Raw genomic sequence first — 21,124 nt, 5'->3', positions numbered from 1 at the left:
TGCTTAGCATGTGGTGTTTGCTTTATTGTCTTTTTACTTATTCTTACCCTTTTATGTAATTCTTCTGCTTTTACACTTGAATGTGGAAGTAATTTTGTTCCGTGTTCCTGGTAATCAGCCTGTTATCCAGCTGTTAAGTCCTATCAGGAAGAGAAATAAGGAGAGGGAAATGATTCCATTCTAAACTGAAGTTGCTTTGCACTCTCTCTGGATGACAAGCTCCAGAGTAGCGTCATTTTGGACATACCCATCACTCTATTAAATTTTGAAATAGCCTGAAATAGTCACAGTTATGGCTGTTTGCACAGTAAATGTAGTACTTCAGAGAGCAATAACCTCTTTCCTAGTTTATTTTTAATTGTAACATGGATTTTTTTAATCTTAAATATTTGCAGAAATATTCTACTGACTCTGTTTTACAAATTTAATTTTTTTTTACTCACAGAGTAGAGTTTTAAGGCTGGTGGTTTAGCAGCAAGTCTGTGGTTCTAAATCACATAGCTTACACTCTGAGTAAAGTACAGGGTAGCATAAACATGAATATGTGCAAGTTTGTCCTTATAATCTTTCCTCTATACTGTTATTTAGTCTAGGAATATCCAAAAGGAAGTGTAAATGCAGGAATCACTGTGTGTCTTCTGTTAAAAAGTACTGACCTTCAGAGTGAGATCTGCTGGCATTTGTTAAAAACAGATAAACAAGAGTAATTTTTGGTTCGTCCTAAGATCTGTACTTCCAGAAGCTTGGTATTCCTTCAGTAATTGAATAAGGTAAATAATATGGTAACTAAATTAGGTAAATAATATTATTTAATATTTTCATAGCATGCTATTTAAACTGCTAAACTCTAGATCCTTTTTTGCTATTTAAGAAATCTGTAGCAAGAGTAAAATAGCACTTGCCAAAATTTGTGTATTGTTTTCAGCTGTGTCCTGACTCTGAAAACTTCTAAAGGTTCCAATTCAAGAAAAAAATGCATTTGTTTTAATTGCTCTACCTTCTAGAAGCAAACACATACTCTTATAGCTGGTAATTCACCATAGGGAGATTGCAAATGAAATTAATTTCTGGAGACTTCAATGTGCTGCAGTTTCCTGAAGAAAAGTAAGGTTGAAAAAAATCATATCTTTTGGGCCAGAACTCTTGAACTACGTGGTTTGGTTAAGCATATTTCCTTCTGGGTTGGATAGGGACCTACAGGATCATTTGGTAGTTCTATTGATTGAAAAAGTATGTTTATATCACTTAACAGAGAGTCAGATAAGTGAGCATTTTCATTTTCAAACCTCTGATTTTCTTCCTTAATTTCTGTCATACACAGAAACTGGGACAAGATGAAAACTTGTATGGGACCTTAGTTTTGGAGCAATTCATCTGTGAAATTCAGAGCACCTGTGTATAACAATCTCAGGCTTCATTTCAGCAGTTTTACACTGTGCTAGAAATTAGCCTGGATTAACAGTGGTAATAAATTGGCATGTACATGTATATTTCTATGTAAAAATAGTAATCATTTACTTGTATAAATAATATTCGGTTTCTTGGAAACTATTAGTCTGGTAGGTTTTGTGAATATGGAAATTCTCTGTCTGATCAAGTGTCTCTAATATTGATGTTAAAAAGAGACTTCTAAGTTCTGCCTTTCAGGCAGAGTGCTTTTATTTGACTATTTAACTGTACTGTGGATTCCTTTGCCTTAGAAAAAATGGAGTATAAGTAATTTATTTTCTTCTATGCTCAAAATGCTTTTGACATTTTTCAGGATGAAAACGTATGATCTAAGTGTGAAAGTACTTGATTCCTTCAAATATTTTCATTCTGCTTAATCTCTTGCAAAATAATGCTGCTGCTTCTTTTTATTGGCTGTGGGTCCTTTTAAGGGGTGGAGTTGAGTTTGAAGCCTTCAGGCATTATGGAAATACTCTATCTACAATAAACATGCCTCCTAATTTAATTTCCACGTGACATGTAGACTCCTTGGAACAGATTGTGCATGGCAAGCCAAAATTGATTATTAAGCACTGGATCTGTGCAATGTGAAAGTGAATTTTATTCTCTTTACAGGCAAGGTGGTTCTGGGAAGCATATTTTCGATCAATGAAAGCAATTGCTCTCGCTACTCTTCAGATTATCAATGATAGAATTTACCCATATGCTGCCATTTCTTATGAAGAGTGGAATGATCCCCCAGCTGTGGTAAGCAAATTCGTTTGATTTACTCATAAAACAAATTGTGGTTTTGAGTTTTTTTTCCTCATATAAAAGGTATGTGCTATGAAACTTGGTAATAATTCTGTGTCTGAGTTTGTGTGTGTATGTGTTGTGCTGGTAACTTGCACAGATGAAGCTAATATATTTTATGACAACTGGCAAAATAACTAGCAGTTCGTTTTATGTCCTGGCACAAAGATGAGAACTTTCAACTTTTGCTATTGCACACATTAAATTGCTTCCTTGTTTATTTTTTTTTCCTTGATGCACACACACACACACACACACACACACACACACACACACACAAACACACACACATATACACACACTTTTCTTTATTTCTGTTTAATTCAGAGATAGTTTTGAGCTCTGAATATATTTGGACATAGTCTGTATGATGCAGAGAAAATAGTGGAAATGCTGAAGATCTCAAAAAATGTGCGTGAATCTTTAATATAATTCTGTTGAAATAGCTAATTATTCTTATGCCTAAACTTTTCTCTATGTTACTTCTTAACAATTTCTCTAATACAGAAACTGATGATCAAAGTTTTACTGGATTTTTTTTTGTCTGTTCTTGGTTTAATTTAAAGTTTCACTGGTTGAACTAACTTCTGTTAAGAAAAAACAGTGCAGTATTAATTAACCTCCTGCACCAAGCAGCTGGTTCTGATTTTTTACTATATAAAAGCCTGTAGATAATTTTCACTCATAATCAGTTAATTTTCTCTGTGTCAAAATATAAAAAATAGTTTTGTTTTACTAATAAAACCAAACTTGTTAACTGTCTTGCTTTATGATAGTTTAGAGAAAGAAAGCTGGGTAGGAGTACTGGGTAGGAGTAAAGTGGGTTTTACTTGAAACTCTTCAGACCCGTGGAGTGTGAACAGTTGCTGATGAAGAGTTAGAAGCTCATTGCTGTGTTTCAGAAGTTCTGTTTCCATTGCTGAGCCAAAGGCATTAATAATCTCCTCTTGTCCTTTTTTGGAGAGGAAATGTGGCCCTGATCAGTATTTAAGAAAAATTAATTTGCACAAGTGTGTACTCCACAAGAAGGGAATCAGAATATCTTAACACCTTTATGATTATGGTAGCAGAGCCAAGCACCTTTAAACACGCTTAGTGAAATGAAGAAAATGCTTTAAGGATTACTGAGTCTTTAAAGGGAACCTAAAAACATATCCTGGATTCTCTCCTATACTTTTTTTTTAAATACACTAGTCAGAGTCTCAAAGTTGTCTGCTTGTTGGGCAGTAATAATCTGCTTGAGCCTGTGTCTCATCTAGCTCCTGCCTAATATCCACTCTTAGCACTGTTACAATTTCTAGTCAGCCTGGATGAAACATTATAGTTGGAAGGACTTAAATATGTACATTTGAGGTAGCAGAAAATGGCAGCTGTATCCTCTAACTTTGATAAGAAGGCAAAGTAACTAATATCCTTTTTGTTTACAAGAAAATTGCAGTATTCTTTTCTAAATAAACTCATGACTGAAGTTTTTAAAGAAAATTATTTCAGTCTCGGGGCTAGGATATAGCTAATTGTTAAAATAAGCAATTGTTAAAATAACTCACAGTATTTTGCATAAGCAAAATAATGTGAGTTAACATTAATACCACAGTGAAAATTGTGAGTAACTTTCATAAATTCTTGTGTTACCAGCCAGAACTAACCTCCAGAACTTGCCATGTGTATTCTGCCTTCAAACTCAGCTGAGTGCAGCCAGTTCCTTTAGCTCTGCCTGTTGTTCCATATGGTGTTGTGGTCAGTAGGGATTAAGTACAATACTCTTCTGTATGCTTTTGTTCCTGTTACCTGGTTTTCATAGGGACACAAAGGTGCAGGGTATGTAGAAGAGGTGCAGAGGTGCAATCACTGTTTTAAGGGCTTACTGAAATTAGCCAGAAATTACTTTAATCAGTACAAGGCTGTTCATAGAGCTCAGATCCCTGTGCTCTGAATAGTGAGGTTTTGAAAATGAGAGCACAGATTTGCCTATGGAATATCTATACAGGAGAATGCCAGCTTTAAGGAATTTATGCATTTACTTGCTAGGACAAATTCAACTGTGTAACAGAAAGAAGAGCTTGCTGTGCAAGATCATTATGCAGAGAAGGATACTTAGAAAGAACTCTTGGCCATGATTTCTTACCTGCCCTCTTCCTTGGTTTGAGGTGGGGTTTTATTTGTGTGTAATTTTGCTTAGTAGAAGTAACAGAAGTTTGGTAAAATGTCCTGGTTCCTAATTGTTGTGCTGTTCAATTGTTACAACTGCTTCATGTGTTAGACAAAGCAGTGTGACCATTATTTCTACTTAGAAATGGATACATACAATTAGAATGGCTCGTAGCTCTCCAAGATGCACATTATACTTTGCATTTTGTTGAAGTATTGTACCTTCATGTGTTTGCTTCCAGAATACCCAAAGAAGTAGTCCTGCACTCTTCTACAGTTGGGTCACAGTTTCCTCTTTCCTGTGCAACGTTTTTTTTTTTATATTTCTATTTCACTTGTGGTGAACTAGCCAAAATAATATTCCATATATAAAACTTAGCAGGCAAGAAAAAAAAGAAAGAGCGGTGGTGTGTGCAAGGGAGGGATTGGGTGGCTTGAAGGCTGCTTTACTTGGCATTACTTTGACTTATATTGGCTCAAAATATTAGTGAGACTGTTGCCTGAGTATCTTCACCAGAGTGTTCATCCAGCAGTGTTACAGGAGGGTGTTTTTCCAGGAGGGAGTATGCAGTATGCAGAAGATAAATGCATATACAGTTAATTCCATACTTAGTACATAGCACAGGGGAAGTGTTCCAAGCAGTTTTATGTGTTTTTATGGGCTGACTGAAGACTGTTGGCCTTTCTCAAGCAAAAAAAAAAAAAAGTAATAAAGTGGATTATTTTTCTACTTATTCACTGTCCTGTTGAGGAAATGGAAGACTAGTAGCATATAACATGCTAATATGTTATGGAATATTACTTAGAATAAAAATGCATTATGACATATTTCCTCCTTTTAATGAAGAGGAGCAAATGATACTTTTGTGGACTGAAATTCATTGCTGTACTGCTTGAGCCCTTTATATCTCAGACAGTCTTTTGATGCAGGCATGGAAGTTTAATGTCTTTTATATTTTTTGGCCCAACCATTATCCATTAGGCAGAGGCAATCAGTTACGTCCAAGTAAGCCAGAAAATGAGTGATTCTACGGTGTGCATTTTGATGGTTACCAGTTTGGGCTGGATTAGAAATAATGACTTGGGCTTGAGATGTGATCTGTTACCTTCAATTAAGTACTTTGTTATGCTCTAATAGAGGTAAATTACTTCCTCACTTATGCTTCATTGTAGATTGCTGAAATTCTCCTCTTTGCCTTATACCTCACTAATACGTATGGGTTTCTGAAAAATGAGTAAGACAGGTTTTTTCAGAATTCTTCAGCTGCTTTTGTTGAAATTCTTTCAAGCCTGTTTATAATGTAGACCTATGAAACATTAGATGGTTTTTTTGTCAGGGGCTGCTTTTGAGCTCTGACCTTGGATGATACAGACCAGAGCTTAATAATCACTTGAGAATATCAGTATGTGAACAATAAACATACCAGATTTCATTTCTTCCAGTGAGGCAGAAAACAGCACCATCATTTGGTGTAAGCTAAAATAGCAGAGTTGTCTTAGTGCTTAGAATGCCATTCATTTAGCAAAGCCTAAGAAGGATGTTAATTTACAGAATACTTTGTGGGTCCTGCCAATTACTAGGAACTTGACACTTGTTAAAAATTAAACCATTCCTAACTTCATTGACTAATATTTTATAGTCCTCAGTCTACAGATAATGCTACTGTTATAACTGTGCTTCCTTCCTAGTACCATTTGTCATCTCCAAAGCATTAAGCAAATATTAGAATACACTTTTTTATCTACCTGTAAATAAGAACAAGCTAGCACTTTTCTGGGCAGTGCATATTTGGTATTTTTTCCATTGAACAATATTAGATTTCTGTTTCTGCTGTATTTTCCAGCTACTTGTGTGATGGTTTCAATCAGCTGGATCAAATCTTGCTTTATTTATTATATTAGAAGATATGTATTTTTAAAAATATTAAATAAAATTCAGTTTTGGGGTTTTTTTTGGTGTTGGTATTATGGACTGCTTGAATATCCCACACGTATTCAGATGTAAACATTGGTATTTTTATGTGAGTGTGAAACATGATTTAACCATTAGTTCTTTAATTTACCTGCCCAGACTTAGAGTTCTTTTCTTACACAGCGGATTATTCTACACTAGATAGAAGCTCCTGTCTGTCTTGTGGCTAATTTTTTATGTGAGGAGGGTTTAAGATCTTCATTAAAACATGAAATGATGGCCACTGTGACTTTGTTTGTAATTCTGTTGGGTGTAAGCACTTTGGTTGGCTCTGGACAAATAGGGAGGGTTAATTCCTTTGGGTTTGCCCTGTGACCACTTGAGGATGGGAAGCATGATGAACTACTTTCTCAAAGTATTGAATAGAAACTTACCATAAATAATTGGAGAAAAATAGAATAAATCAAGGCTTTTTTTGGTCTGGTAATTCATAATTGAAACCATGCTGAGGTTAGAACTGATTGTAAGAACAACCCAGCTGAAAAAGCCTTAACCACAGTGGCAGGGGATTTATCTCTGTTTTGCTTAGATGTATAGGACTGTGCAGCTACTAAGTTCAGCACACTGCTGTCCTTACCTCTGTGTTTTTAAAAGACAGTGAATTGTTGTTCAGACTATATGGATTCAGTAGTAGGTAGTTTACAACAAGCAGGCTAGGTGTTGAAAATAAAATAGGTGGGAAAGATCACTGTCTTGTTCATGGGAGCAGTGGAATTTTATTTTTCTTAAGTGCTGTTGCTGAGTTTTCCCACTAAATGATAGCTGGGGGGTTCTTGATTCTTCTTTGATATGGAACATCTTACACAGCCTTGTTTTCCTAAAGACCATTCTGTGATATAGAGTCTGATGTGTCTACTGTACCTTTCTTCAAGTATCTTTCAATGGTGAACAACTAGTTAGGAAGTTTTGGGACAGGACTGAGTCTTCATTACCTCTGATGTTTTACCAGTATCTCTGAGGCTCCATAGAATTTAAATATTAGATTGTCCATTTCTCAGTCCAGTTGTGTGTGTTCAGTGATGCTGTGAAGCTCCCACCTCTCTCCCTTCTGTACCCTGCTAAGGAAGGTCTGTTAGAAACTTCCCTGCTAAGTTGAACCTGAAGACTCTACCTCAAATCCAGCCTGAAGCCTCCCACATCATGAGAATTCAGCTCCCTTAATGCATCATCCTTAATGTATTTATTTTTCCTAAAGTAGCATCAGGTTGTTTTTGATGACCAAAAGGAGAACAATATTTGATTGAGCTATAGTAAAGGCAGGTGCCTTGTTTCTAAGTCATTATCACACATGCACACTTGTAGAAAGAATGCACAGGACAGCTGCAGCATTGCATATATATGCATGAATCCTTATGCATATACAGAACCCTTCCTGACTTCTCCCCTTTTCCATCTTCAGGCTATTCCCAAGCTCTCACTGTCACTCACATTCCAGTACTTTGGATTTTCATATGAACTGCAGAGAACTGTCAGACAGCTGAGACTGTGAGACTTAACTGACATGAAATTACTCTTAGGAAACTAACATTTCAATTTGATCCTTTTTGCCCATAAAAATGATTCACAGCAAGTAACCTATTAATCTTGGATTAATTATCCTGGCTCTTCTAATGATATTAGCTGGGAGGGTGATAGTGAAGGGTTGTCTTATCTATAGCTGAGTGTCAGCGCTTTGTCAAAGAAAGGTGATGGATGATCAATCTACTGTTGCTGTTTGCTCTCTGAGAGTGAAAGTTCCTGTGAATTTCCATCAAGAATGTTAATAAAGATGGGAATAGAGCAAATGTGCCTTCATCACTTGGTTGCTTGAGCAGTGACTGGGAGAACCCATCCCTATGTCATTAGCCATTTCATGCTTTGCTGCCATAATGGAGATTTAATTAGGTTGCTGTTGTATTAATTGCCTGTATAGTTTTCTTTTCCCAAGCAGAAATCTGGAAGACTTTAGCAAATTATGGAGGCTTGAATTTGCCTGATTTCCTGCAGAAAGTGGGGTCAATAGGTCTCAGACTGTAGACACACTCTTCAGGCAGGCAGCAGGGGGTTGGCTCTTAATGGCACTTGAGAGATGCTTAATTGCCTTTTTGAAATGTTTTTCTCAAATGAGAGGCATGGTTCTCCCATCCATTAGTGTGCGTCTACAGGCTTTTCCCTCCCTCCATCATCCTTTAGTAGGTGCAGAAGCAAAACCTCCTTTAAAGTTGCCTTATTTTCCTAAGTTATGACCAGCAGGGGAGAATTTTCATGCCTTTCTGAAAGTAGTAGAAGTTGAGATTTAAGGAATGTACCTAAAATTTAACTTCATAAGAGAAATTCGTGACCATTTTAGGTACATATGCATGGGCTTGCACACATATGCACGATATATTCCTTTCTGTAAGTACCTAAAGTAGTCTTAGATTATGGAAAAGGAATAATGCTTTTCAAAATATATGGTAGCTAGCAATTTGTTAGGAAGTGCTGTGGACAGAGAGAAAACGTTTCTCGAAAAACTTCAAATGGGAGCCATCAATCTAGGTAGCAATTCTCACCCGTAAGTAATAAATAGAACGTTGTCTGCAGATGGCTCTACCAGTTATTTCTTCTTGTAGGACAGAAACATAATATTTCTTGGCACTCTGATTATGCTGTTAAACCTCTGTTTCGACTATTAATGAAAAGAGGTTTCTGAGAGTTGTGTTAAGAAGCTGCTTGACATTACCAAGGTCATTCAGATAATAACAGTCTTCGGGTGGGGGTTGTGTGGAAACAAGTCTGTAGTAAAGCTTTAATGAGGTGGATTATGCTCTGGTAACATTTAGATTGTGATTTGCTGTAGGAATTATTGGAGCTACAGCAAAATCAGAGGGCTGTCCCCATCTGCCACTAGTCATCTTGTACAACTAGCAAAGTATATACAAAGGCTTTAATTTTAGAAGATGTAATAATCTGAAAGCAGATTTTTCTCTGCACATATCAATTGCTGAAGTAATGGATGTATATTTTCTGAATTACTGAGTATGCTTTCACAGGTAGCCATGTCCTTTTCAAGAACCAAAGTTCCATATTGTACTGTTACTGTTTCTACGTTATCCCATTACTCCTCTTGGGTAAAAACTAGAACTTTGTGTTTTCCATTAGGATCCTCACAAAGAGTTTAAGATGAATGCTGCTTTTACCAGACCTGATAAAGTGTGTCTACAGGCACACAAGTGTGTGTAGCTGAAAACCAGTCTGTCTTTTCAACTACTTCAGGAAGTCTACTAAAACATATTACTCTTACTGACAGGTCCTTGCCTGGAACATACTTTTAGACCATGTGGAGAAAAGAGTGCCAATGCTGTGCTTAACTTTTCTGCCTCACATATTTATCCGCTCTTCAGTTTTGATTTGTCCATAGAAGGAAATCATATTCACATCATTTTATTTTTCTCCTTTACCAAAATGTTGTGATGTCTTTCAGTAAATAGGCTCTTTATCCTCCTCATTCTCGAAGTCATTGTAGTTAGAGGTGTCTAACCATTAAACACGAGTAAGGTGATTGTTGAGTGTATAAAGTTAACCAAAGACTAAATAGGGAAACAGAAAATTTCAAAGTTTACTTCCTACAAATGTGACCTTGTAACTCTTGAGTCTGTAAAACTTCCTTTACTCCTGATATGAGCAGGCCTATGGTATGAGTTTAGCTGGAGAATTTCACAGTATTTCTGTAAACTGCTGGCAGTTGCTAACCTCTTAAGAGTCTTCATAGTTTTTACAGGCTAGGATTCAAAACTTCCTTGCAAAACAGCATCATTCAGTTTCTCCTTTCCCAACTCCCCTTTTCACCTTGTCCCAAGGGGTTTAGTTTTTCCCTTTGCTTCTCTGTCCGACCCCTGCTTGGAACATCAGTTGGAATGGAAAATTTGAGACTAAAATGCTGGTGTTTTCATTCTTGTCAAATGGTCCCTTCACTGCTTCCTCCCCCATGTTGTCAGCTCCAAAGGGGGTTGGCACATTCAGTGTGAATGTAGTTGTCTGTCTTGTCTCTTGCCGTCTGGGCTGGCTTCCCTATGCTGTGTATTGAAGTAAGATCTTTAAAGTCTCAAAAGGGATGCCCTAGTTAAAATTCTCAAGGAGCAGATAACTGGAATTCATCTTTGAATCTCATGTATTTTAATTTTTTTTTTTAATGTAATAGATGAGATTTTTCCACCATTGACCAAACTTTGTGGAAGCTTGTACGTGGCTCCTCTTTGTACCTGCTTTTTCCCTTTTTGCTTGGGTGCACATTTTATGCCAGGTTTATGGGTTTGTTCCTTTGCTTTTGTTATTGTTAACACTTTTTCACTCTGAAATTGTAGTGCTGATTAAGTTTCTCTTTGTTTATTGAGTCCTGACTGTCACAGACATTTCTTTTATGAAAAATCCTCTCTTAGGATTTTCCTGCTGGAGCTGCGTAGCTCACCAAACAAATGCAGCAGGTCAGTTCTGGATTGGCCCAGATTGAGTGTTTGGAGGTAATGGCCAATCCGGAACTGAGCTCTCTCGGACACAGTCCGAGAGAGCAAGGTTTGTTATTCATTCTTTACTTTCTATTCTTAGGTAGCTAGCAGCTTCTGGAAACTCTCCTTTTCTTTTTCTTTTTAGTATAGTTATAATAGATGTATATATCATAACATAATAAATCAAGCCTTCTGATCATGGAGCCCATCTCGTCTCTTCCTTCACCCCGAAAACCTTGTGGCCAACCGGCGACACCTGACTATAAATATAAAGGTCTTGAAATAATGATTAGTAAATGAGAATTGACCCATGGTAGCTGGCCTCAATTCACCTTGGTTTTCCTTCTCCACAAATCTATCTACCTCTTCCACTTTAGTTTTTGCCTTAATCTCTATCTGGTTGCAACTTTACAGCCAGACATAAATGAAAATTGAAATAAGAAAGAGATTGGAATAAAGGTTTTGAGAAATTGCCAAAGTCAGAATTGGAGAATTGCCTGATCTGAGCAAATTACAAATCTGATGGTTAGGGCCTGGCTATATGAATTAGTCCCTACAGTGGTAATTTACCTTAAACAAATTGCTTTGCTGTTTTCTTGTCTTCCTTCACAGAAATGGAGCAGTGTGAGCAACCCACTCTTCCTTCCACTGATCCCGCCTCAGTCCCAAGGTTTCACAGCCGTGGTTCTGACCTATGACCGGGTGGAGAGCCTTTTCCGAGTCATCACTGAGGTGTCTAAAGTGCCCAGTCTATCCAAATTGCTGGTAGTCTGGAACAACCAGAATAAGAATCCACCAGAAGGTAAAAACCCATGGGAGGGGTGGTGGAGGAAGGTGAAACTGGGCATAACATAGCTATTGACACCTGTTGCAGAATTACCACTCTTCTACATCATTTATAGTCAAGAAGTATTTCATGGTTCTTTCCAAATAATCGGTTGGGATTTTTTGTGACAAAGTGTTTGAAAGTGAAATAAGAGAAGCCAAAGTAGATAGCAAGAACCAGTGGTTGTGCTACTAACTTCTGAATCAAAAGTTATAAATACAGTAGTGCAGAAACATTTTTGTCCTTAACATTTTTAGAGGGAGTAGTAAGGAGAAGCCCATTTTTGATCTGTCAATAGTTGTTTTTATTTCTTTGTAGACAGGCTTTCATCACAGTGTATTTACTACTGCTACTGGACTGTTTCTAGAACAAATGTGGTTCAAAGCAGCAAATGTGGTTCAAAGTTAGAATGCTTGGAGCTATAAAATAAATGAATATTTTGATTGATTGATGAAATGAAAATCTGGGACATTTAGGTGTCCAAAATGGAGTCTCCATACCACTAGAATATCTTGTGAAAATGCTAATGCTTGCCCAGTAAGACAATACATAAGTGCCTGTTTTAAACTATTTCTGCTTTTAACACGTATGGTATACTGTGCTGCTCTCTGTAGTATGTGAGTGAGTCTGGTGTCATCTGCATGGTTTTAAAATTGTTTTTTAATCTGTGGTTATTTTAAAATAAGGACTCATTCACAGGCATTTTCCCAAGTTATTTATATGTGTAGATTTTTGGAATGAGGTTTGGTTTCAAAGGTGTGAATTCAGTGCTGTAAATCTCTCTATTATTTTGTTTTCAGTAGCTGAGGTGTGCTTTGCCAGTCTGGCATACTGCTGTACTGTATCCCCTTGTGCCAGGACCTCAATCTCAGTCTGCCCAGTCCTCACAGCTTGCTGCCTACATTTTTAAACCAAAGATCCCTATCCCATGTTTTTTTGTCTCCTTCTATGCAATGTCGTTGTACACTCCATGGGCTGCTCTGTGTCCAACCAACTCCCTTCTTTCCCATCTCCAGGCTGCCTGCCTCATGACACCATGCTGCTCCTAATCTGTTCCCAGGTCCTCAGCTGGAAACACATGTCCTGACATTAGTGAATTCCATTATGAAATCACCATGGAATAAATGGGAGATCTTGCCCCATGTAAGGGAAACTAGCTAGGCTTGGCCTTTGGTAATCCTCTCCAGTGCTAGACAACGCTGCTGATTTTATTTCTGTTCCCTAGGGTGGCTTTCTTCAAGATGTGAACACCAGTACTAAAATATTGAGCATTGTGCTGGGCAATTAAAGCCTCCTCATTCTGGATTAAATACTGTAGCTATAGTAGCTGTAATGAGCCTGGTTCCCATGTGCTGTACATATGGATCTGTCATTCTCATCTGAAAATGTGGTGATTTTGTGGGACAAGAAATGTTGCCTTCTAGGAATACGTGTTCAAAAGAAATGTTGTATTGTGGATTGTTCTGAAGCAAATGAACTGTGTTGTTAGGACTCTTCACTTTATAATTATCTTTCCAGAGGCTTCAACTGCTGCTGTGTTCTACTCTTCAAGGTTAGTTATTCTGCATAGCAGCAAGATGCAATGTAGAAATTAATCCCTGACCACTTGTCTCAATTTACCATCTCCAAAGAGCTGCTTAGAGCCAAGCTATTGCTACCATTCACTTGGCTCATTTGCCATTTTGGCAACTTGCTACAGTTGGAAGCACAGTAACTTTATTGCTTACTTTAAAAAGTGTTCTTTATTACTTCTGGGCTAAATACCACAAGTTTAGTCATATTTTAAATGTTTTGCAACCCTTTAGAGTAAAAATTGTTGTGGATAAATTGATAACAACAGGAATTTTGGCAGTAAGCAGTTATTTTCTAAAAGCAAAAATGCTTAGTGATATATACATATATGTGATCGCTGAGTGTGGGTGGATTCAACCCAAATGAATTTTTTTCACATTTCTTTCAAGTGAGTCTGAGATACAGGGGAGCTGAAGCAAATAGATCATTAAAATGACCTTTTCTTTTCAATCATTGTATTCATCTTGAAAATCAAAGTCCGTTTAATTTTTTTCTGCCTCTATTACCCCTAAGTCATAAACTAGTTAAAAAAACCCCAACCCCAAGTAGAACTTAAAATTGTGGACTTGAGAGCACAGTTGAAAGCATAAGCAGTTTTGTCCTTGCGTTGGCCTAAGCATGCATTGAAGCGAATAACTATTTGTTTTTAGTGTCCCTTTTCCCTTTATTGCTGTTACAATCATTGCAATCTCTTGGCCCATGGCTTGAGAGAGGTCAGTTTGATTAAATGAACTTGTTTTATTCCAGATCCATGCAGGGCATTCCACTTGGCTCTTCAGCCAGTCTCTCGTTCAGTCTGTCTATTAGTGATCCTAATCCTTGGACTTCAAAGCTTCTGCTGTTTATAGCCTGTTAAAGCCAGGAAGTTTCTGATGGATTAGAACAAGGAATGAGTTTGAAGTTTGTAATGTGTACCACTGTCACTGATAAAGTCTAGTTTATTACCCTACAGTAGTATCTGCACTTTTATGACTATTCATTTTTAATTGGTTGTAGTAAAGCAGAGGTGCTTAACCTTCTACAGCATCAAGTGCTTTATTTCTTGGTCCTTTCCACGTAAGGGACATGTTTCAGTACAGAAGCAGATCTTGGCTTTTGTCATTGCAGCTCTTCATGTCTTTATTTTGTTTTGCATGTGTAAGTGGGAGGGCTGGGTGAAGAACATCCAAATTGCCTTCCTTAGTGAGTATGTGTGCTAAATTGAGAATTTGGCTTAGGTTTCCTGGGATGCAGCTGGCAAAGTGCCACACAAGTGACATGTGACCTTTCCTTTGTTTCCTCTGTCAACACCAGAAAATTATTATAACTGAAAATATCATTATTATCAAAACAATATGCTATGCATTTGCAATAATGCCTTTATGTAATGATACGACTTAGGAGGAAAACTGGGTGAAAATGAAATACTCTAAAAATTGTACAAAATTTAAGATCATGGAGTCTCAGGTGGTCACTGCCATCAGTAGTGCTGAGCATCTCAGCTAAGAGGCTGTAGCTGATTTCAGCTGCTGTGCAGTAGTAACAACTGTGGTGAGTGTGCAAGGTGTCTGAAAACAAACTCTTTTCAAACCTAAACCTCTCAGGGCAGATGCAGCTCTGATGCAACAGAATTTTTTTATGTTGGCTGATAAAAGAGGTAAGCAGGTAAGAGGGCAATGGATTAATTAAGCACTTGACTGGAAAGTTTTCAACCAAGTAGTGTATAAAAATATAAAATTGGAGAACTACATGTATGTGGGTTGGTTAGACATCAGTAGTAATTTTAAGATTGTTTTTTCCTTAGCCTTAAGAGTTTGTAAGGATCTTTTTTTTTTAACCTAATGTCTGAGAGCTGTCTGTGGAAGTCTGAACTGATGGTTCTGTGTTTTCTTTAGAATCAGTGAAAAAGAAACAAGATTAACTATGAGAAACACAGATGTCTTGTGCAAAGACAACAAAGTTTGAAGTTTACGCAACGTTTTTGATGGTAAAAATATTGAATCTTATATGTGAAATAGCAGAAAGAAAATATCACATACAGTGATGATTCTACTCTGGAACCTTAAAACATAGAATCAGCTTGTTATCTTAAGTACTCAATGAATTTAGGGACGTGATCTCTGCACAGTGTCTTTGGCTGAGTTTTGCTTATTTTCTGTGCCATGCATTGTATGCAAGAAGCCCATCGATGCAGCAGTAATGTCAGTAGGCCCATAATTATGTGTATAATACTAATAAAAATAGTAAAAGCCTTGAAATACTACAGGAAAAAAAAATCTATTTTTTTCCCTCACAATGGATCAATTAAAATAAACATTGTGGTCTAAGTGCCTGCTGCTGGGAATATTTTGTAGAAATCATGATTTTCTCCATCAGCCAAATATTTTTTTTTCCTTTCATTTGTGTTTTTCTAAATTGCTAGTTCTGAAATTCAAGAAAATAGTCTGTGCTAAAAATTCCCACAAACATTTGTTTCAGACAAGTGAAGAAACCACTTTGTCTACCACATGAATAATATTATAATGTAAAAATTCGTTACTGTTAGTAAATATGCAACAAGCTAGAAATCATGTGTGATAGACTGATTCCTTAGGTTGTATTATAAAAATGAAAAATGTATTTTAAAGAGTGTGTATTTTCTGTTTAGTTGTGGATCCTGGAACTAAGTTGCTATAAACTTCTTATAGTATTACTGAAATAATAATCTTTGTATTTCTGTTTGATGCTGTTAATGGACAACATTGATATAAACTGTTGGGGCTAAAGAAAGTGAGTATCCTTTGGATTGCTGTACCTTAAGGAAGTGTAATCTAAAAAAAAATTAATAAAAACAACTGCAGTGACATGTTTGGGATTTTTTGGAATACTGTGCCTTTGGAACTCAGCACTGGTTTTTTAACCCAGGAATGGGTTTTTTAACTTCTAAGTTTTTAATTAATTTGGCTTCTTGATGATGGACTTAATGCCATTTTCCTTGATTAGCTAGAGAATTAATTCATGGTAATTTTAGTCTTCCATAAGGCATATTACAAACATTTTGCAATATTACTTCCTAGGGAAATCTGGAAAGTTAGCCTATCAAACCCAGCTAAACACACTGCGCCCTTGTGTCCTAGAACCAAATGTTCTGTTTTGTTATACACAAGAGTAATTCTGTGTATTTCTGTAGAACAATATAAACACTTTAATGTGAGTAGAAAGCACCTGTTTTGAGCTCTAAACAGACTTTTTCGCTGAGCCATAATGGAAGGAATTCTGATAATAAGTAGATCTGCCATGCCTGATGTTGCTTCTGACAATTTTTTAAACTTCAGACTCCAGCAAAATTCTGCCATTCTGTATCAGAGACTGAAAAAGTGTTAATTAGGTTTCATCAGCAATGTTCAGTTAGCTGCATTCATGCAAACTACTATAGACCAGCTAGAATAAACATGAGATGAGAGCTTGTACAAAAGTTCAGGTATGAGGATTGGTTATGCTGTATGGGATTCTGTGCAACTGCAGGTACAAACAGAGCATGTTTAGAAATGTTTTCTGTCAGTTTTTTATCAGTCTTTGTTTACCTTGCAAAACTTCTGGAAGGGTTTTTCCTTTTTATATTTCCAAATGGACTCCATAGAAGTTTTGGGAAGTGAGACCATTATATGAATTAATATTCTGGACCCAGATTATCACTAGTCATGAGATATTCTTAGCTGTTATTGAAGCAGCAAAGCAGAAAAAAAATGTTTGTACAATTGTCTTTGTATGAGTCATCAAAATGCCATGATTTTAGCCAGTAAGTGGATTTTAAAAAATTTGTTACATTGGTTTTAATACAGACAGGCATTCAGTTCTTGCCATCAGGAGTGTATGCAGGAGTGTTTCCAGTTCCTCATTATCCTTACCTGCTGCTTCCAATTGCAAATGCAACAAACCATCTGCATTCGAGTATTACTTGCTATTTTTTGAACTTGATACTACTTAGAAGTGGTGTCTCAAGAATAGTGGTTGGCTCTGTACACCTGCTGTACTGATTCTCATTTTTCCTATGTTGAATGTTGAAACTGGGAATGGATGATAAGTATGCAGAGCAAGTAATTCCCTTTGTAAATACACTTCTGTCTGCTGACAAGATCAGCAATAATGTTTGTGCTGCAAAAGGACTTCCTGAGATGTTATTAGCTTTCCAGTTTCCCAGAAGCAAGGATACAGAGAATGGTGCTATTTAACAACACCATGGTGTGTCCTGGCTCCAGCTGGGAGAGGGTTAATTTTTGCAGCCTGTACCACCTCACTATTCTGTACTACCTCACTCAGTTGGAGGGAAAGGGAGTCTCTTCCAAGGAGAAGGGCTTCCTTCTGGTTGAGAAAACTTGCTGGGAGGAGCTGTCTGATACTGTCTATTGTTGAGGTTTTTTCCATGCGAATAGTTTCTTTTCCTGTACCCTGTTGTTAGTAGGTTGCCACTACTGTTCATTTTATCTCATTGCTGTTTGCAGTAAGTTGTTTGCTCTCCTCCCCATTCTGCTACAGGGGATGGAGAGAGGAAAATGAGGGAGTGAGAGAGAGCAGAACATGGTTTGGAGAGTCTTGGTGGGGGCACTGAACTGAGGAGTACCATTCCCAAACCACGGCACAGTGCCATTTCTCTTTGAAAAGAAATAATACATTCCATGGAAATATTGCGCTCTATTATTTTTAGTGATCCCCTTTTATGTATGATGTAACAGTTCATTCAGTACTGAAAACAGGGCTGGATTTCAGACTAAGAAATCATTTTTTTATATATGAACAGTGTGCAAGCTTAGTTACATTTTCATTACAAACATCTGATCACAAGCCTAGGGAGGTGTGGAAAGTGAGAGAGGTTTTTTGTGTGAGAGGGTATTCCGGTATTCCTTTAGGTTATAATGAAGTTACCTCTTTCTCATGAGTGTCCTCTCTTCTCTTATCTGCATGTCTCTTGTGATTCACTGGCAGCTGTAGCTGAGAAACACATAATTAGAGGATGGGATTTTTTGCTGCTCTTTTATATGTGAGTGTTTTAACTGGGAATGTAACTATGGCACCTTTTTATCCTACAGTTTAAATCATCTTGAAATCATGCTTAAAAATTTTGCTGTGAGATTTGGACTTGCAGGACTTAATGGTAGAATTATGGGCTGGCCAGAATCACCGCCATGTATAGGTTGTTAGGGTCTGTAAGCCCATTAGAAGAGGGAGCTGCATTGGGCAAAGTTGGGAAACTGGTGATTTTGTGTTGAGAGGACCACACACTGTTTTCTATGGGCTTCTCCAGCAATCAGTGCATCAGTGGTCCTAAATAGCAGTTAATTCCAATCATGACCTGAGTCATTATCAGAGACCAAGTGTGTTATTCACTCTTTACTCCTGATTGTTTCAGTATGACACACAATAGATGCCTGTCATTCTCTTCAGAATCCTTATGTACATAGACTTGTATTCACTCCAGAGAGCTCTAATTCCATAATTTGCTTCTATTTTCAGCTGCATCACAGAGTTCTCACTGATTTTTTAAAAAGTAAGAGTAGTCCACAGTCCAAACATGCGTTTTTATTTTTGTACACCTAAAGGATCATGTGCCATGATGCAAGATTCTTAAGCTTCTTTTGTGTTTGCCATACTCTATTAAAGATCTGTCTTACTGTAAGAATAAAGCCTGTGCTTTTACCTTGGTTATAACAAAATCTTGTAAACTGAGAATTTCCTCCATATCTGTTTTGCTAATGCTGAAGTTTCTCAGAACTTTCCAAGCAGTTTCTGAAAATTCAAAGTCTGCTATTACAGAAGTGGCAAATCTTTTTCTGATTGCTCTCTAAATACAAATACTTTTCTTTTGTGGTCCTTTAAAATAAATAGAGGCAATTTTAACCTTCCTGATGGATTCTAAAACTTTGACTTCTGAAGTGACTGTTGTCTTTTTTATATATGTATTTCCTGTGGCAGAGCTAATTTGTAATACTTGGATCTCTCACTGGAGCCTGCTGTCCTTTATGATAGCCAATTTTGCCAGGGTTGCCGGTTGTTACTCAGGTGCCATTGTGTCCTAACATCTCCCATGTGCTTCCATCTCTGCAGAGGCAGCAACCTCCAGTATCAAGTCAGCCTCTAGGCAGCAAGTAGCCTCGTGCATTTCGCATGCTGCAGAGTAACTGGTACCCTAATGTCTTATTCAAAGTTTCTCCAAAATGCTTATATTTTCTTTTCATTAATCTAAGGCTAAATTCAGAAACTTTATATTATGTTTCTCAAAGCACAAATATTTGACAGTAACATACCCGTTGTTGAGAACTGGTCATTTTGAGAGACTTTCCAAGACCTTAGTAAATCATGTGGATTTAAGAGGATTTGCTGGCATCTGAGATGCGTGCTGATTATAATTAGATTACATCTTCATTTTTCATACACTTTTCATTTATTTTTCTTCTCTAACCATTTTTTATGCAAGTGACATGTCTTTAGTAAGCTATCAAATAGTTGACTTTTGAGAAGAGCTGGAAGTTCAATATTTACATACATGCTTGTTTTTCCAAATTATTGTTTTTCGATCCTGGTGATTTTTCAGTTTCAATTGCTGTTTCAATATATTCCTGCACTTTGTTGCAATTTGGTTATCTTTTTTTTTCAAAATGTAGCAGACACAAAAAGAAGAAAAGGGTGAATAAAAGAATGCTTAACATGTATCAAATGTAAGCTTTGATGCTACATATAAATACAAATTTACAAATGCATGCCTACATGTGGCAAGTCTGATTGCAACTGAAACACTTGTAACAGTATTTTTGGGATCGTTGAGGCTGCATAAATTTATTTTATACCAATTCTGGGGTTACATTTGGATAATTATAGGTAATTATCCAAAGGTCTTTAAGAAGCTTGCAAACATTACACAGTCTGTAGTTCTTATGAGGCAATGACATATGTCTTTGTGAGGTACCTGCAAGTGTCTGTTACCATTTATAAAATGGCACTTGCACATTGTATGGTAAACCGGTAAGAAAGCAGTGACTGAAATCAAGAGTACTAATTTGCAATAAACACTTCCAGTCATTCGATGTTACTGCCTCCTAAGGTTACAATGGCTAGGAGGCTGAAAATTTCGGAATGTCAGTGGTCTCCTACTGGAATCATAATTTCAGACTGTGATTCATGCAGGGCTTTTGAAGACCTTATGCTGCTGAGAATAAAATGAGCTCATAATGCTATAACTGAAATCAATGCTCCATTTCTGTAGTGGCCCCAAGGAGCTTGCTGTATGTCCCCAGCTGGTGGCTGACTGTGACTCCCCTGAAGTCCATCAGTAATGGGATTGAATCCTTCCAGCTGACTACTGGTCAATATCACAAACCACTCAAATGTGCTAGGGCTAATGCCTTGTGCCTTCTAGTAGAAGGACCAGAGTTGAGTGAAACAGGACAAGAATGTGCATACGTGTCAAATAAAGGCCGTGGTCTACAAGACCACACAGATAAAAGTAGATTTTACAGACACGTTTTTAAACTTACAGGAAAAACCTTGGGGTAGGAAACTGAATGCTGAATACAAATTTGGCCAGTAAATATCACTCTGTGTTTCTTCTTTTTTTTTTTCTTTCTTTTCTTTTTTTTTTTTGGCCACCTATGCCTGCCAATCCTCCTTTCTAAAATACAGCTCCAAGAAAAACTGACTTTTGAAGACTTTCTGTGGTTTGAAAATATTGCTTTGTTTTCCTGAGTGAAGTAGTGGTCAGACTCTGGTGTCTTTTAGCAGTGTGCAGATTTGTGAGTTTTTTGTGTTGTGTGAGCTGTTAAGTCTGAGAGGCCCAGCGGCGGTGGGGATGGACACTTCTTCCTGAGAGCAAATTTTACTTGTACATGTGGGAATGAAGCAGCTTCTCCTCTTCTCTGGTACAGTCTTCCTAGTGCAACAGACTGACAGTGG

The 21,124-nt window shown here is 37.2% G+C and overlaps 1 protein-coding gene across 2 annotated transcripts in view; it reads left to right on the top strand.

Annotated features, from left to right (window-relative positions):
• The window catches only part of EXT2 (exostosin glycosyltransferase 2), a 73,070-nt gene that overhangs the window by 31,180 nt on the left and 20,766 nt on the right, over positions 1–21,124 (top strand). For both annotated transcript variants that reach the window (XM_005419479.3, XM_031055739.1), the window contains exons 8-9: positions 2,065–2,196; positions 11,437–11,626. In XM_005419479.3, coding sequence (XP_005419536.1) covers positions 2,065–2,196; positions 11,437–11,626 — 322 coding nt within the window. The remainder of the gene's footprint in view (positions 1–2,064; positions 2,197–11,436; positions 11,627–21,124) is intronic.

Source organism: Geospiza fortis, unplaced genomic scaffold, assembly GCF_000277835.1.
Source record: "Geospiza fortis unplaced genomic scaffold, GeoFor_1.0 scaffold66, whole genome shotgun sequence".
Taxonomy (NCBI): Eukaryota; Metazoa; Chordata; class Aves; order Passeriformes; family Thraupidae; genus Geospiza; species Geospiza fortis.
This window is presented reverse-complemented; position numbering and strand designations above follow the sequence as displayed.